This window comes from Gasterosteus aculeatus, chromosome 8 (assembly GCF_964276395.1).
Source record: "Gasterosteus aculeatus chromosome 8, fGasAcu3.hap1.1, whole genome shotgun sequence".
In the NCBI taxonomy this organism is placed as follows: domain Eukaryota; kingdom Metazoa; phylum Chordata; class Actinopteri; order Perciformes; family Gasterosteidae; genus Gasterosteus; species Gasterosteus aculeatus.
Genome location: NC_135695.1, coordinates 6,846,335 through 6,864,514, shown reverse-complemented (window position 1 = coordinate 6,864,514; position 18,180 = coordinate 6,846,335). Strand labels below are relative to the sequence as shown.

General features: G+C 47.4%; 1 protein-coding gene across 11 annotated transcripts in view; it reads right to left on the bottom strand.

Annotated features, from left to right (window-relative positions):
* mast2 (microtubule associated serine/threonine kinase 2) overlaps nt 1-18,180 on the bottom strand; it is a 117,564-nt gene that overhangs the window by 57,011 nt on the left and 42,373 nt on the right. For 3 of the 11 annotated variants that reach the window (XM_078107914.1, XM_078107918.1, XM_078107921.1), the window contains exon 1: nt 11,766-13,541. The exons of 7 other annotated variants lie outside the window; for them this stretch is intronic. In XM_078107914.1, coding sequence (XP_077964040.1) covers nt 11,766-11,804 — 39 coding nt within the window. In that variant the 5' untranslated portion in view covers nt 11,805-13,541. Of the gene's footprint in view, nt 1-11,765; nt 13,544-18,180 lie in introns of those variants that run through there. One more of the 11 variants, XM_078107922.1, reaches the window with a different exon arrangement.

Sequence of the window (18,180 nt, the reverse complement as noted above, 5' to 3'; positions counted from 1 at the left end):
TAAGATCTGATGCACTTCAGCAGCCTGTTTTTGTTTTTTGTTTGTTTTTAAACCACGCTTCAGACATGTGGAAAGGGCTTTTGAGACAGAGGTGACGCTGCGTCTCTGTGATGCGTGACCCAGATTTGGGCTGGAGCCCGGCGCCATCCACCTCCCTCTGCTTCTACCAATCACACCGGCGACGGGCTACGAGTTCCAATGTATGTCAGAGCGATCTATATGTATGGGAAGAAATGAAGTCATTTTCCATTCCTTTCTGTGTGTGTCTCGCTGTCTTGATCCCTGCCTCGCTTTCATTACCAGGAACCCAGATGAGTTTGCTGCGCCTGTCAAGCCTCCTTCATTCAACCGAAAACGGCTTCAATTTGCACCTTTCTGCCGTCCCCCATCCCCTGCTCCCCCGGCGAAGACAATACCAGCTGTAACACTCCTGCTGACAGAAATCACACCTATATCAACTCCCGAGTGACACCCGGCAGTCAATGCTGCACGAGATGAGACTAACGATGCGTTACGTCTACGTTGGCGCCACAGATCCACCGCTTTGTTCGCTCCTGCCGAGCACCGAGTATCACACAGTTACAATGGAAAAACAACAACAACAAGTGAAAGGCACGCGGGATGCTCTTTCCACAGATCATGAAGTGGAACGGGTCCGATGTGGCCTCGCACACTGCTTCTGACATTCAAATCCGTCCGTTGGAAACACTTTTGGCTCCTTGAGCAAACTACATCGCTGCAGAGCCGAAAAAATATTCCAAAATGTATCAAATGAAACAGCGAAGCCAAGAAGAGGGACACGAAGACGAGATAGAAAACTGCACGATGAAACCCCTGAGGCAACGGAGCGGGGTAAAAATACGTAAATAAGAGGGAAGAGATGAAAACTTTCTGTGACGAGATTAATCGCGCTGCAGGAAAATGAGAGTGAACGCGATTCATAATTAGAGGCGAGATGAGAGTGAGGAAGAAAGGAGTTTGATAGACAGTCGAAAAGAGGGAGGTGGTTCCCTGGAGAGAAAGTATGGCAAAAGAAGGAGAGTGACATGTGATAGGGAGCTCCCCCCCTCCTCCTCCACCGCCTCCCCGCTGTGCTCACAGACAACGCTCAGAGCTCGTCTTCATTGTTCAAGCGGATCTGCGTACAGCGAGGGGGAACGTCGAAAAACTACAGACGAGCAGGGAGACATGAAGTGTCTGTGATGAGGGTGGGGGGGGGGGGGGGGGGGGCAGGCGAGCGGTCGGCCACCAAGGGCCTTGACAATTATCATCATCGTTTACAAAGCGATTTCTTTTTGCTCATCTAAAATCAGGGCAGTTCTCGCACGTCTGGGACTCAGAATCCAATTAACGCGTCCTCCGGTCGCTCCGGAGCTCTTGTAATGACGGCTGTTTGATTCCAGTCTTTGCTCCTCCGGGTGATCCGCTCGCCGCGAGCCTCATCACCGCTGTGCTGGCGTGCTGAGGAAACCATCTGTGCAGGAAAAGCCACTAAAGGTCAAGACCGCAATCGATTGGTTTCAGCAGGTGGCGGTGATCAGGGGATTCCCGTGTAGAGGTGAAGCACGTCCGTGACGACCTTTGGACGTAACCGGACGCTGTGCACTATGAGCCACTTGGGTAGACATCCGCCATTGTTGGAACACAGTTTGACTTGACTTTTGTGGGACGCACCGCGCGAGGGACCGCTCACTAGTGGAGTTAATGATGAGGAGCTCTCTAGCTAGAGTGCGGAGACAACATTGCATGGTCTGCGTCATGATTAGCCGGTAAAGAATTAGCACTGGGAAAAGTAAATCCTAACGTCACCATGATGTGGTGAAATAACCTTGTAATGCCAATAAATACAGTTTGTTTTTGCGTGTGAGCGCCCCCCACTGGTTAGCTCACAGCCGGTGTTCTGCACTGCTTACTTAATATCCTACTAGCCTCTTTTATTTATGCAAGCAAAACTGATGAACCGTTGAAGCATTTTTCCGGAATGTGATAAAAGAACAAATACCAAAGGCAATAAAACAGCATTTTGCGGCAACCAGATTGTTAGCAAATGGAAGAGTTCGAAACACCGGAAAAACAGGCGCAAAAAGCAGGCAGCAAATAGCCTCATTTCGTTGCTCTCTATTTGAAATGAATAACCGCTCTCCAATAAATAGCCTGCACGGTGCTGAGTTTGTTGTTGAGTATAAAGGGTAAGGAAAGAAATTGCCTAGAGGAAATAGGATAGAGGTGTGTGTCTTTCTGTGTGTGTGTGTTAGGACGGGGTGACGTCTAGACATTCAATTTCACACTCTTTGAAGTTTGCTGCCCGCTGGCCAAAGGCAGCCGTGTGGATGAGCTCAACATGAGGAGACAACACGAGGGGAGGAGGGCCGTTACACTTCCCCTTGCCTCCTCCTCATCTTTTACCATTTCAAGAGCAGAAGTTCATCCCCCTGTGATACAATCGAGCTGCGAGGCAGCATCAACGTTTGGGTATTTATCATTAGAAACGTCTTTATATATACGGGTTATATAAGTGGGTCTTGTTTTATTATGTTTATATTGAATCAGAGGAGATTATCACATTTCTCTCACAGCTTTCCAGGCTCCCTTGACCTTCCAACCGCTTTTTGCCTCACAGACCAGTTTCATGTTAGAAAATATTTTGCAGACCGGTCTCGAAAGTGTGGTGGATAAATAGAAAATAACCTAGGAGGAGGAGGAGCGTCTGTCTCTGTTGACCAGCTGGCTGAAGTGCTTCCAGGGTTCCAGGTCACCCTCTTCCTCCCTCTCGGTTCACAGGATGAGCTCATATCATTCTCTCAGCCATCGCCGTGGCTACCGGGTGGCATAATTGGCGTATCTCTTTGCTTGAGGGAGACTCACAGACAGGGAGAGAGAGAAGGAACAGCGTGCCAGAAAGGGCTGAAGGTTTAGATAAAGTGGGAGAAGCCGGAGCACAAGAGCCGGTAGATGTCAACAACTGAACTCCTGTTCCTCCTCGTTCCCTTAATCCATCCATCTCTCTTTCTCGCTCTTTCTTTTGAGAATAAACAAGCGGAGACTCAGCCAACAGCCAAAGTCCAGCTAAACCCTCTAAGCTGTGTTTAACCTGCTCTCGGGGCTCAACGTGGCTTTACAGTATCTTACTCAGCACCTAAACAAGCCTGGACCCCCCGGGGGGAACTCTATTGAAAGCACATGTAGTTTAGGGTAAGCTCGAGAACTTTCAGTTGACTGTATCTTCAGGTAGAGGCTTCTAGGAATAAATCATGAGGTCAGTTTGCTGAACGATGGGACAACCTGGAGAAAGGACAATCACCTCGGTCACAAGTGGCCAAGCGGCGTGGTGCCTGGGTGCTTAAGGCTAAGAGTTGGGAGTCCAGACCCCGGATCCGCTGGTCAGTAAACGATGGAGAGGGTGGGAAAAGGACAGCGGGGCAGAAAATTGTCATTGGCAAACTGTCCACGCACACACACACACACACACATCCTGGGACAATAACGCTCTTGTATGGTGTGATGTGGCCTTAATGCATCCTCACATGACAGGGAGGACGTGTCTGATAAGGTTACCGATGACAAACTTCCACCACTAAAGTCAGGGAACGCCCCTCCCTCTCTCCCTGACGCGCTCCTGGTGTCCTTCCAGCAGCACACATCGTTCATACGAATTGGCCACAAACAGCGGCTGCTCTCGCAACCCTCCGGGACCAATCAAGGGTACATCTGCTTTGCTGACGCAATGCACCATGGGTATTTGATTGCCGGATTTGGGGTGCATTCCAGAAGAGACGTTACATAAACAACTGTGGGAAGAGAAAAGTCTGTGAGAAATGTTTTCGTGAAGGTTAAAACGGCAGCATCGCTGTAGCACAACTGCAGCATTATTTGTTCTGTTTAGGCTTGTTTTTTGAATAATAAAAAGGTTTTACTACGCAGGGATCGCATCAGCACATATGAGATGATACCATAGTAAACCCATTTTACATGGATCAAATAAGTCGTAGTAAAGAATGAAAGGTCTTGCAGCACCCTGGCTGTGGCTTTTACTTTGGGAACCATTGTTCTTGTACCGGATGATCAAATGCGTCATATGGTTTTTGCACGCCTGAGACGATAATGACGTATTAATCACATACTATGTTTACGTTCAGAAATAGGTTATTATGATTTGCACATTCAGGACTAGAGTTACCGGCTCACGGTTTACTTACACTGGATAATTGCAGTTTACATCTATGTTTGATTGTTCAGTCCAGCAGGACATTTGGCCTCTGTCGGCTCTCTGTCTGCAGTGGCACTGAACATGTTCAGACAGCGACGGGAATAATGTGCAGCTTGTTCAGCGTAACTCTCTGAATCACGGATGAGAAAAAGAATCAATACGGCTCAGGCAGCGTGTCTGTCTCCCCCGGACCAGAGAGAAGCGAACAATGACCGGCCCCGTCTCCCACTTCTTTATTCTCTTCTCGCCGTTGTTCCCGCAGCCGGGAGGTCGCTCTCCCTCACACTCAGGCTCGCACCTTTCTCCCGTCCTCCCATCCATCTCGCTCTTAAACTTTGACACCGGATGGCATCCCCCCCGCCCTCCCCCGGCCCCCACGCTCCGGGCTTCGGCTTTCATCGTGTCGAGAGGAGTCTGCCCGCAGGACGACAGATGAAGGGAAGACGGAGGCACAGAGTGGGAGCGAGCCGGGCAGGTAAAATATGTAACCACGTTGCGTCGGTGAGCAAACCCAGCGTGGTACTAAAACTAAGGGTGTAGCCAATGCTGTTTCTCTGCTACGTGTTCTCAGACAAGTCAGTCAGGGCAGCTCCACTTGATGAGACCAGGTTATTACAATATGGGGAGATGTGGTTCCACCACCGCTAATGGATCACTGCTGTGAGACGCTTCCAGCTGACAGCATTAACTACCCTTTGTCCTCGGCGGGCCACGTCTGCGTTATGGGTATAGGCCAACGGGAAGCCGGCAGATATCAGGTCCATTTTTCTTGGAGCGCACACGGTTGGATATTGGATAATAGCTGCGTGCATCAGGGCGGCAGGTTTTTTCTGGGCTGAGGTGATTTCTCAGAGCGGCAGACCGGGTCATGAGTTATTTCACCTCTTAACGGCAGCAGAGTATCGATTGAGCCGCGAGGAGAATGAAAAAAAAAAAAAAAAACAATCCAGAGGGAACAAGTTGGTTCTGTAGTTCCGGAGAAACTTCACGTGAACCTGTGTAACCTAAACGTATTATTCACGGCCCGTTTCAAGAGTCTGATATTCAGCAGGAAATGTCATCATGCTATTGTATAACCCAATTAACTCTTCATGCTGCTCGACTTGCTGTGCCGTTATGCAATGCCTTCTATTCCACTTTATACCAGAGGCACATATTACACTTTGGACTCCAGACCAATGTTTTACTTTTGTTTTTTGGGAATGTACAAAGAGTGCCGAAAATCTGGGATTAGTTTCCGAGTCATTCTACAATATTAAACCCTGCGCTATATAAGTAGTTCACATCAAGCCGAACATGCGCAGCCACGACGCTGCAGGTTCAATTTGAGGAGGAGCGCCGGGTTACCGGAAGGCCCCTTAATGTCCTCAGTCTTACCTGTCCGAGCTCTGAGGACATCTCGTTGCTCTCCTTGATAATGTTCAACCTCAAGCCGTACCAGCTGACGCAGCGTCTGCAGGCCAGAGACCTGCCGTCCCTGCCGGCTTCTCCATTCGCCTTGAGCACCCGCGGACACGCCATCCCATACAAGCACACCGCGACGGAACAGACTGCAGCCCGAATGCCGGCGAACCTGGAACTTATTTACTCGTAATCCATAAATAGGGTTTGCTTGTTTGCTCTTAATTGGTTGGATTTTGCCATCCGTTAGCCTCGACCAATTAAAGTTAAATCGCCCTTTCACACACTCGCCCATTACAAATTCTTCGACCCGCTCTTGCTTTGACGCCGGTTCTCTGCCAAAAGACCAGATTACGCAGAGCTGCTGAACCGTAAGCCCTGCAAGGAGACGGGGCATTGAGGGGTTAAAGCCCGGGGACCTCAGGGTTATCAATATTTCACAACCCCTAGAGCGGCACGCGGAGGAGGAGGAGCTGAATCCCTCCATCACCCTCCACAGGGCACCATTAGAACTTACAGCCAATATAGCGTATGATTGAAAGAGAGCAGGGAGCGGGACGAGAGTCATCGAGATCGATAGAAGGAGACGGCGAAAATGAATGAAGATAATGAGCCAAAAGAAGAAGCAAAAAGGAGAAAAGCTGAGTGGGGAGAAATAGAAAACCAAGCGATGGTTGGACATATTAAACACCAGTGTGGGTACCTCTGGTTTGTCACTTTGTGATTTATACACGTCATTAAAATCCTATACTGTAGATGGACTGTCAAACAGGCCTATAAAGCAGCATGAAATACATCGGGACACTACAGAGCTTGTTATTTCCAGCAGAGAAATATACAGTTTGTTCCTGTAACAATGTTAGGTGACCAATCAAAGCAGTGCAAAGCTCGGACCGACGTGAGACGCTGCTGGCTAAAGAGAATATGGACACAATTGATGGGAAGTTTACAGTTCAAAGTCTGTGGCTATAAAAAGGAGAACGGAAAACAAACAGGGAGGGAAGTCCACTGAGGCTCCCAAGATGCATTTCAGGTCTGACCGTCTGATTAATGCGTCGGACCGGCTTCTTTTCCATCAACTGAATACAATCCACCACAACACACCCCTTTTTTGGTTATCTGGTTCAGGCGAAGAGCAAAGTTAATTTCAGTTCATGGATCGGTTAAAAAAATTCCAAGAAGCACTTACATATAAATACTTTTGGAACCAAACGCTCCTTTCATTTCACAACTCTATTATTTACTTTGAACCACTGAACCACTACACATTTACCATATTTGCTTGCTAGCTGCTAGCAGTTGCTATGGTTTCTCAGCGTCTAATCCTTTAAGTGCGTGTGTGGTCGTCAGAATGTGAGTCTCTTTCAATGTTTAGCACACAGAAGCTTTCTCCCCGTGTTCTGGATCGCTGCTTGATTAACAAGCAGTAAAGACAGAAAAGACTCCCACTCACTCTATAATTCACTCTGGATGTACAAAAGCTTTATTTGGAGCAATAATTGTCGGATATGAATTATTCATGAACTGCCTCTATTGTCATATTCATCCAGGTTTAGAGATGTCTATCTCCACTTCTGCACAATGCAGGTGAGGGAAAAAGAGGGAACAACTCTTTTCAATCCCTGCTTCTCTTGATAATTTGACACACTGTCAACATTATTCTATTCCCTTCTGCAGAAGAAAGAGTCCCCAAGGACCAAGGAGACGGGGAAACCTGCTTGCATTTCATTTTCCGTGAAACGAGAGAGAGAGAGAGAGAGAGAGAGAGAGCGACAGCGATTCGTGATGGAAGCAGCCGACCACATGCGTGTTGGTGCTCAGACGGGCTGATGTCAGCACTGAGCCTCGATAAAGATTTGGGACGGACGGCCTTTTGTTTCTGCAAAAGAAAAACTGCCGGCTGGAGCCGTGAATGGCAGCACTAATCCTGCCTCTCGCACTCTGAGCCCACGTGCACGAGGCGAGAGGGGGGGGGGCACGCACCCTCCGTCCCCACCGCTAAAGGCTGCTCTGCGACGCTTCATTTCATGCGTTTTCATATGAGGGGAACGCATTGCAGCCATCTGGTTGCAGCGCGGGAGTGAAACAAGCAGGTGGTATCGTCTTGCTCAAGGACACACTGGCTGCAGAAAGCCACGGGGGGGCCAGGACACAGGCCCTCCAGCTGTGGGACTGCGTTTTAGACAGAGAAACTGCCAAACAGATGTGGGAGAAACAATAGTATAAGCAGGAGCTGTGAAGGTCAAATGAACATCATTCAAAAGAAACGGTGTAGAAATCAACACTTTAAGGGGATTAAGATAATCTGGCTTTCCTGTGAGGACTGACTCAAGGTAATATGATTCCATACAAAACCGGAAACAATGATTGTATGAATAAACTTCTGCACACAACCAGTAGGGGCGTTGTGATCGGGTGTGAGGTAAGCAGGAGTCTGTCTGCAGTAGTCAACCTCAGCCATGAAGCTCAAAGGAATTAAAAACACAGCCAGCAGCGCTTGTACCGACATTCAAGCCGCTCAAACTAACTTGTTTTCGTCATGAAAAAAGCGGTTTTGTTATTTTGCCCTTTTTGTTTCTCATCTGTATTTCTACAAGAATAGCCTGAAGCCATTTGTCTGTCCCTTACCACCTCTTTCTGCCATATTTTCCCCTTTAATTCCCACGTGCTGTAGCGGAAGAGCCACACATAGAAAGCAGCCACCCCCCCTCCACTCGAGCAGGGTGACCCGGGGGCTAAATTCGGTCGCTATCGGTTTGACCTTTCACCCGAACCACATTTTCCGTTTACGGTCTCTCACGGCAGAGGTGGAGCTCTCGGTTTGCTCTCTGAACACTGCGCTGCCCTACATGCACCATATCACCATTAGTCCATTAGAGCAGCCTGATAAGGGCCCTGATGGACCACTGACCTCTGACCTCAGGCTATATGCTATCTGACCAGGATGCTAATTAGAGGCAGAGCTACCCAACGGCACTCCAAGGACACGCAATGACAACAAACCCCTCCTCAGTCCCCAGGTCAACAGTGTGGGTTTCCATGGTTAAAGGGCGAGTCTGATTGGTCCAAAGCCACATGTCTCACCTGGCATTGCAACCAATTCATATATACTATCTAACAATTCAACTATTATCTATTCAACTATTGTTACCTATTGATCAATTAAATACATCAAGTTAATAATAATAATGTGTTAGCGCAGAAACGACTAGTATGTCGCAAGAATGTTATGAATAATACCGTTCCATTACCATATTTGTTTTAGTTTCTTAAATCTAATAATCTCCCGTTTTATCTTAGTTGTGTACGGATGTAGTTAATGTATTCAGGTTATGTTCATGTTGCAGAGATGAGAGATGCTTCAAAAGATCATAGAGAGGATTGAGCCCATTTGATGAAATACTTAATTGATTCCCAAATTTTCTATCACTCAGCTAATGGATTTATTGTGCGTCTCCAACCACTGGCTACAATGCCTTCATGTATTTTCATGAGCTCCAGGGGCTGAATGCTGCCACTCTTGGTGACCTTCCCTTTAGTGCCATCAGCGTGCTTAACTGTCCGTTTCACCAACACTTTGATGCATAGTAATTCATCTTGCCAACTAATAGTCTGATCTCTATGACCGCTGCACCTGACGTGTATGGACTCCAGAGGATATTTGGTTGACCACTTGACCCGAGGGCCATAATTTCCACTTGTAAGCCTGACATATAATTCAAAAGGCCATGGTATTTCATAGACACATACCTGCTCGCCAGGGGACGAAGCTTTTGGATTTCACTGACCCAATTAAATTTCCTGCACCGCCACCCACGGACAAAACTTATTTCACACCTACCACTGGTTAGCCAGGTTGAATTCAGCACTGCAGGCCGTTGATGGTCTGAATGCGTCCAGCTGACTGTATTGGTAGCCAACTGTGGGCATCCAGCCACAAAAGACAATTTACAGCAGCAACACGGGCCAGAGGAAAGCCCTCATAACAAACAGTGGGCCCAGGGAGAGGAACCATCCGTATACAAAAACATTGCAGTTGTGCCTCATATTTCATACAACAAAATAAGACTGACCAAGTTGCTTTCCATCATAAACTACAAAGTACTTTGAGAGATTGCATTTGAAGAATAATATATATATATATATATATATATATATATATATATATATATATATATATATACATATATATATAAATAAACAATGATCAATTCTAAAAGCCTGTTAAGATGTGTGAATCAGATTGCTTCACTCCTGAAAGGCTAAATAAAAATAAGACTATTGAACCCCTTTGTGATGGGAGTTTGTGATTCCACCTCAACTGTAAAACACCTGCAGCTGTTTCCAAAGCTGCATCAACCAAACACGCGACATCTCAAGGGTCCGTTCTGGGCCTCATCGCTTTCTCCATTTTCTTCCCATTGGACAGTTAAGTGATGCATCTTTTAATTTACATATTGTCGAGGGATTCTCAAACTCAGTTTTACAGATGTTTTGCTTAAATCAACAAATAGTTTAGTCATCATGAATGTATAAACGTCAGGGGAATAAAACGCTTTTACTAACACAGAAGATGGGATTTTCATCTCTTGCAACACCACTAGCATGACTGCCCCAATTAATTTTCCCCCAACTTTGGATATACATCTTGATGCAACATCATATATGAACTGGTGTTTAAAAAAAATGTACTGAATTAATTTAGGTTGTTTCTTATTTATTAAACAGTCTATTTCAAAACACACACGGCTGAGTCAAGAGTCCGCGGATCAATTCCAGGAGCGCACGGTATTCTTTCTAAATCGGTTACTTCAGAGTTAAATATGATAAGACCTTGAAAATCCCCAAAAGTGGAAACAGTATTTTGTGTGAAGTAAGGTAACTGGAAAACTATCACACTGAAAAACTGCATGTGGAAATTAAAGCCCGAGATAGAACAGGGGCCGGGAAGTCCTACAAACCTCAGCAAATCCAGGTCATGGTTACCGGCCCGGTGTCCTCATTCGAGGCCGAAATTGTCACAAAGCTTTAATTCTCACCACTGGATGTAGAACAGAGGTTGGCAGAGGTTCTCAGCGGTCTCAGAGTCTTCGGGAGGGGCCGATGGGAAAGAGGTTATCTGAGGCAGAGTGCTAAAAACTGACTGAAGCCCACAAAACTCTCCCCACCCTCGCTCAGTGGGTGGAGGTGAGAGGGTTGAAGTGGTTCCGACACCCTGCGATCACAGAACTGGGACGACGCAGAGACTGACAGAGTGCGAAGTTGATAAATACATTTTCTCTCATATTTCCCTTCAAATATTACCTTTCATACCATTTTAAGGCTTTTGCTTGTTTTAGTTGGTGCATTGAATATATATTTTTTCCACTGTTTAGATTTCTTTGATATGGTCTTTGATGAAGATACAGATTTCCATAAAGGCTTGAAATGTGCTTTGAGGTACTGCATCATAAAATAGCATTACTGTGTGTCACTCCAAACAAGCATATTTTAAAAGTCTTTGCGTTCATTAATGTGCTGATAATGTGTAAAATAAATCACGTGAAATGGTTAATAAGCCTCAGAAGTTAACAAAACCCAAGAGGACTTTATATCAGTTGTTTTGTCATACCAGCCGTCCATAAGCCAAAGGAATTCAGTTAAGCAAAGAACGCAGAACAAATACTACTTATTAAATGACTAATAGGATTATCATGCATATGTTGAATATGTCTGGTGAAGAGCTCAAGACAAGGCGAGGTGAAAATGCTCTTCAAGCATCCCAATGCAACCATTGATGACTCAAAGGTGGAAACTCAGTGTTCATCTAAAATGTTTTAAAACGATGATATGCTAATGAGCTAAAAGATGTTAGAAGGTCAGTGTCTTAATGCAGACTTCAGAGTGGGTCTTCCTACGTGCGTGTGTGTCTGTGTGCGTGCGTGTTAAGAATGCTGGTGTGCTTTCTATCATATCAGTGGTTGGAGATATTATAGAGAACAAGCGTGCATTTTAACAATGAAGCTGTTGCGCAAAACCTCAGCGTGTGTACGACACTCTCGTTGCGCATTTTTGCGGCCTGCATTCTGTGGCGCTGCATTCAACGCGCCAACCTTAACGTCTGACCTTTGAACCCTGAGAACGAAAGAGCTCCACTCTTGAACAAACTGCTTCTTACCTGGAGTCCCCTGCGCCTCAAAATACTCGAGTCATCCATGATTGAGAGAGCTCGGGTGTCTCTCCCTTTTTGGTTCTCTTCTTTTACAAGGCTACAAAGTTCAGGCACTTTCCAGGAGGTCTGTGCACAAGGAGGAACGCTACATAAGGACCCCCCTCCTCTTCTTTGTCCATCAACGGCCACCAAAATGTCAACAAAAAGGCGTTTTGAGTTGCCGAGCAAGTTGCCTGGATCTAAGATGCGGCCCTCGGTTCAAAACATTCCACTCGGCTTATTTTCCAGATCGGTAAAAGCTCCACAAGCGGGGTTCTCTCCTCACACGAGTCTTTGCTTTAAAAGACCTGCACTGGTTCTTTGAAGAACATGCACGTGCACTGAAGTGGTGTCAAAACCAGTGATAGTTTCTAATTAAAGTTGATCAAAAATGTCCAACCTGAGGCTTCAAGGGATAATCCGTTTGGCTAAGAGAAGAAACGAGAAGACAGCACAGAGAAGGATTTAGAAGGATTAACGGCAGCGGAAAGTGTGGCGGTCTTCTTGTCTTTAGCTGTGGGTCAAAGCATCAACCCCTTTAGCTCTCCGTGCTCGAGCTGGTGGTGGAGCAAGGTGCCGCGAGGCTAAGGACCGTCCTTTCCTCTCCCTCGTCGTCGGAGCACGTGTCCTTCCTCAGCTCGGCCTCCGTCCGCCGCTCTTCCATTCATCCGTTTAGGCAGTGGACACACCCCTTCGCCTCGCTCTCGTGCAGCGAGAGAGAGAGAGAGAGAGAGAGAGAGAGAGAGAGAGAGACCAGCGCTCGGCTCTCTGCTTTCTTCAGCTGTTTTCCAACCTTCTGTTCTCTTGTCCTCTTCCGTCCGCCTCCCACCCTTTAAGGCACTAGGACTCCGCTGCCTCCATTATTCATGGGTGACTCGAGATAGAAATTAATGATGACAATGGGGCCTCAGGGGAATGGAAGGTGGGAGGGGAGGAGAGGACTGAGGGGAGGCAAAAACATAAATGGGGAGGGCACCAGCTTGGAGCCCTCCAGCTTGGCCGAGCTGTCCCGCAAGAGATCCCAGAATGCAGGAACACACGCGGGGAGCCGGCCGGCCTCTCAAGAGCCTCTTTGGACCGGCGGCGGGCTGTCGGTCAGGAGTGTGTGGGTTGGGGAAGGAGTCCAGTTTAGGGACAAAAAGGTTTTTTTCTGTATGGGACAAGTTGAAAAAGAAAAAAAGTCCAATAATAATAATAATAATATACTTTGAGCTGCTGGACTCGTCTGTCGTTAGTTAGTGAAAGCGGACAGAAAACAAGAGGTTGTTTGTTTGCTAGCACCGCTCCACTTGGCGACGAGGCACCTTGCATCCATCTCCATGCCAACCGGCCGGGCCAGATTCCATCTGGTTAAAGCCGGCGGTAGCTCAGGGACTCCGGCACACGCTCACACACACACACTACACACACACTACACACACACAAACGGCCGTCTCCACATGCAAGCGCGTCACACACGCAGGTCATCTCTTCTTCTGCGCCGTCCCCCTCTGCATCTCCGAACTCTGGTGCTGGAGAAGGAAGACGAGTCGTTGCCTCCCTCAACGAGAAAGTGCAGATGTGCCCTCCCTCCACCCCCCCGCAGCAGATCCCTTCCTTCCTCTTCTCCTGCTCTCCACATCCGTCCGTGGCTTCTGTTGTTTGCGTTCCTCGGCTCTCTCCGATGTGTCAGTGTGCTCACGTGCTCCGACTCCTCCCCCCGCTTCTTTCACCAATCGCTCTCCCTCCTTAGCTCTCTCCCTCTCTGCAGAGGCGTGAGCAGACGACAGAGACTACTCTCTCAATGAATGAAGGGGCTTTGAGCGCTCCGCCTCCATCAACCCCCCCCCCCTCTCTCTCCATCATGCGCCTCCACAGCCTCGCTCCCTCCGATCAAAACAAGAGGGTGTGCCACACGGACGCAGCAATCTGCGGCTCGGGTTTTGTGTACGGCTGTGAATTAATCATGAGCGTACTGATCGGCGGCTCCAGCTGATTACTTAGTAAACAGGATGAGTTCAAACACGGACGGGGGCGCTTTTCTTATTCATCATTCAGCGACTCAAATGTGAGGACGCGGTCAAGCGGTGGGCACTCTCATCGCTCTTTCTGATTTTTTGCAAGCCGGCTGCAGAGATTTAAACACGAGGGCCGTCGTGTGGTGAAGTCGGGCTCAGAGTCCCTGTTCCAGTTCATCCAGAAGGGGTCGGATGGGGTTGAGGTCGGGGCTTAGTGCGGCCAAGTCAAACTGGAAAAACTGTTTCCGAGTTGGCTTTGTGCACAGGCACATGGGACACCAAGTGAGTCCGACTTGGAAGCACAGCGGCATCTAAGACACCATTGTATGCCGCAGCAAAGAGATTCTTTGTTGGAAGAAAGAGCTAAAAACCAGGGCCAGATGAAACATAAAGCTTGGAGCTTGGACAGCACCGCCCGCATACTTTTGGCTGTGTTTAAAACAGGCAAAATCACTGTTTCACCATTTTGGGACAATTTGTATTATTATTATAGCATGAGAAAATCTCACACTTGAATGTCGTTCCATCCGCTTGAGGACAGGATGACATAAAATACATAACAGCCCATGTGGAAAACTACGCAGGACACTATTTTTAACTGGTCTCCTCTGCAAAGAAGGAGGGGACAGGAGGGAAAAAAAGAGGCACAAAAAAAAAAAAAACGACATTGAGGGTGGAGAGGAAAGAGAAGGCAGAGTGGCTGGTGTCCTCCTACGCTCCGCAGAGAGCCATGGAGCGATGACTCATCAGGAGGGGAGATTTGTTGATGAGGAGCGGTGGGTGGGTTGAACAACCGAGAAAAGCACCAGCCCTTCTCCAGCAGTGGAAGCCGTTTAGCTGTAACACATTACTTGCGAGGGAATTATGTTGTGCGTTCAATCTGTGGCTCTTGTGGAGCAGACCCTGCTTGAATTGGACCTCAAGGATTAAGCTTTCTTGGCCTCTATGAAGAGCCTATATGCCGCTCTGCTACGACGCCTCCATCATCATAGTTGGGGGTGAGCTTCCTGTATTGAATTGACAGTGAGCGGATCTTATAGGGAGTTGGAGAGGGAACAGCACGATGGTACCAAGTGGACCAATCACCACGTTGCGCTCTGCGTCTGGTCGGATAAGCCAGAGTGGGAGCAACACCAAGCGTTCCCAAGCGCCTATTTTTAGAAAAGTAAAGTAACTGCAGGACCACCTGTCACGTGACAAGGAACGACAAATTATGCCGAATTTTCTCCTTAAATATCCGTAAAGCAAATGGAGCAGTAAAGCTCCTGTGAGGGATTCAGATAGCTGCAGACCCTCTTACCTTGGTTTTGATTGATTGTTTTACGTGACGAGGCTTCCCGCTAAATTCAACGTCATTATAATTGTCGTCACAACGCTCCGGTTCTGGTTGCTTAGCGACGGTAAGCGCGGCGGTACAGCATGAACTCAACGTACTGTGCGTCTATGCACGGGTCGGCATCTGCCCCCACCTTTCTTTGTGAGCAGAAACCAGACCCAAAGTGGTGTTGGTGAAACAGTGTGAGGCCCGTCCCTCTCCGTCGGCCCCCCAGCTCCTGGTCAGAGCCTCCTTGTTAATGAGAGCAAAGGCCAAAGGGGGCCACAGAGAGGAATGTTCACACAGCCACAATGAGTCTGACACCGGCTTACTGAGGGAGTGTGTCCACCGACACACACACACACACACACACACACACACACACACACACACACACACACACACACACACACACACACACGGCTGAGTTTTATCGCCTCCGAAATACATCTTCGCAAACTTTATTTGATCGTGTGAGAACATCTTGAGTATTACACTTATTTACAGGAACCTCCCTACCTACTCTGCGCATTAGACGTACGTCTACAGAAACAAATGTATATATTTATTATGTAATTAAAAATGCTCAGTGATGTAAAACAGCTGGTCACTGTAGCTTTAATTGAACAAACAGAAGACCTTTCCGCAGCGGATGAATCCACATTTGGTGCCTTGGTGAGTGATTGTGGCAGCAGGACTGCATGTTGCCCCGAGTCAAAGTAAACCACAGCGTGTGTGTTCCTGGTGATGAAGGAACATCTCACCCAGTGCAACAGCGAGGCTTTGTGTCACGGAGGGAGATTCATCAAGCGTTTATTTACAAAAGACTCGAACACACGTCGCCGCTCGGGCAGAAGAGTCCGGCATCACCAAGCCGACGTGGAAGGACGCCTTTGGTTTCACACTTGGCGAACGGTGTGAAGCGGTTCACTTTACAAAAGTGTGGTTAACGGTGTAAAAGGCGGGCGGGTAGGTTCAGGCAAAGTAAACACCTGGTTCAGATAAGAGAAGAAAAAAAAAAAAAAGACACGAGAAACAAAAGAGAAGATAAAATGGGGGTAAGCAGCGATGTTGGGAGACGGGGATGGAGATAAGAAAGGATGTTTTCTTCTCTGCTTCGCACACAACCAATTAAACCAAAAGCCTGTTGGTGCTGCTTTATGTCTGCGCCGTATTGGAGGTTAATTGAAGCGGTGGCCCCGGCTCTCCCCGTCAATGGCGAAGAATTGCCCACAGCAGCATTTTCTCTCTCTTTCAGTCTCTAAATCTTTTCCGTGTCGCAAAAAAATAAATAAATTGTATTTTTTTGACCCCCCTCCTGCGCCCTCGTCGTCCGACCAGAGGAGCACTGGGCACTCAGACAGCGTCAGGTCTGATTTTAGCTGACAGCGTCGGGCTTGTTGAGCCCTGTGAAAACCAGGGAGCCAGTTAGCTTCTGCAGGTCTTTACACGACATAGTGGAGGATGGAACCTTACACATAACATACATGTACACGTCACATTTCCAACTGGTTCAGAGTGGAGGAGAAAAAAAAGTCCTCTAATGATGGCACCAACATTTTAAATCAAAAGCGTAATTTAAACAGAACTCAAGACCAGCTTCATGTTCCAAAACATAGCAAACTATAAATTGTGAAACTGCAAAACATTTATGCTAAATAGACACATAAGAACATCTGCTTTTAACCAAATTCACGTTTTAATCAATTAAAGGAGTATTCCTTTCGTTTCAAATTAAATCTACAAATAAAAATTCCTTCCCGAAGGCCAAAGCTAAATAGAAGTAGACAAACATGCCCAAAGACATCCCATGATTCATTGTGGCGCTTGCTGAAAGTTCTGAGTCAAACTGCTGTTGGGTGAAGTTGTCATTCGCACACAGTCAGTCGTCGGAGTATTTATTGACATTGATTTGATCAGCATGATATCGTCCTGCATTCCACAGCTACGGCCGGTGCTGCATGACGATATGGAAACAAGCGACCTCCGACCGGTAGAGAGGCTGGAGATGGGATCTAATATCTGCAGAGTCTCGGCTGGCGGAGCGGGTGTTTGAGTGTTTACTGAAAATGCTCCGCTCCTTTGCAACGCAAATTGCAAAACATCACTGACTGCAGTCGGTGATGTTTTGACCTGGTGGGCTTCCAGTAAATATTTTAATTAAAAATGATTACATTTTTCATGTAAAGGTAGTTTTTTTTTCCAAATTGGTCTTCATTGGGCCCTCCTTTTATTTACAGTTTGGTTACTTAATTAAAAACCATCGACAAGGAACCAAGGGCACAGATTCACATCCACCAACACGTCACACAATCACAGTGAAGTCACACATGCAAATAGAAAAATAGCATGAATAAGAAGTTGTTTAAGCTCCTGTGTGTGTGTGACTCCATCAGACCGTCCGTCCGTCCGTCCGTCCGTCTGTCTGTCTGGACAAACGCCCTTTGTGTTCAGACCCACTGACCCGGGGCAAACAATACGGGTAAATGCGGTCTGGGCTGCTCGTGGCAGCGCCAGCGGTTACAAGAACACAACATCTGACGAGTGCAGAGATGGACAAGCAAGGGAAAGGTGCTTGAGGGAGACGAGAAGGAGGCAATTAAAGACAGCTTGAGAGACACCGAACGGAGCAACAACCCGGCTTGTTATTGTGCCTGTGTATGTTTCTGCATTATGCGGACAGGCTGTGCGTTGTGCTGACGTTTGAACGTAGATGTCAGCCTCCCCAGACAGGCCAGCGGGGGTTGTGGGGGAAGGAGGGGGGCCGGGAGAGGGAGGTCGCTCTGGCCTTCAGTCATCGCAAATCACTTCTTTATCATCCAGGCAGTACCGAGTGCTGCGCTGCACTTAATGAAGCCGAATATCCACAGAAGAACAAGAGGGAGACTTCTGTTTGACGCTTGCGTAAGAAGCCGAGTGATTTATCCAAAAGGACTTCATACCAAAATGCTTCACATCTCTCTCGTGCCTTGAAATATAACCAAAGTCAAAGTGAATTAGCTATAAGTTCACGTCATCACTTAAAGCGGAACTTTGTAGCTCCCTATGAGGAGCTGAACATTTTGAGTTT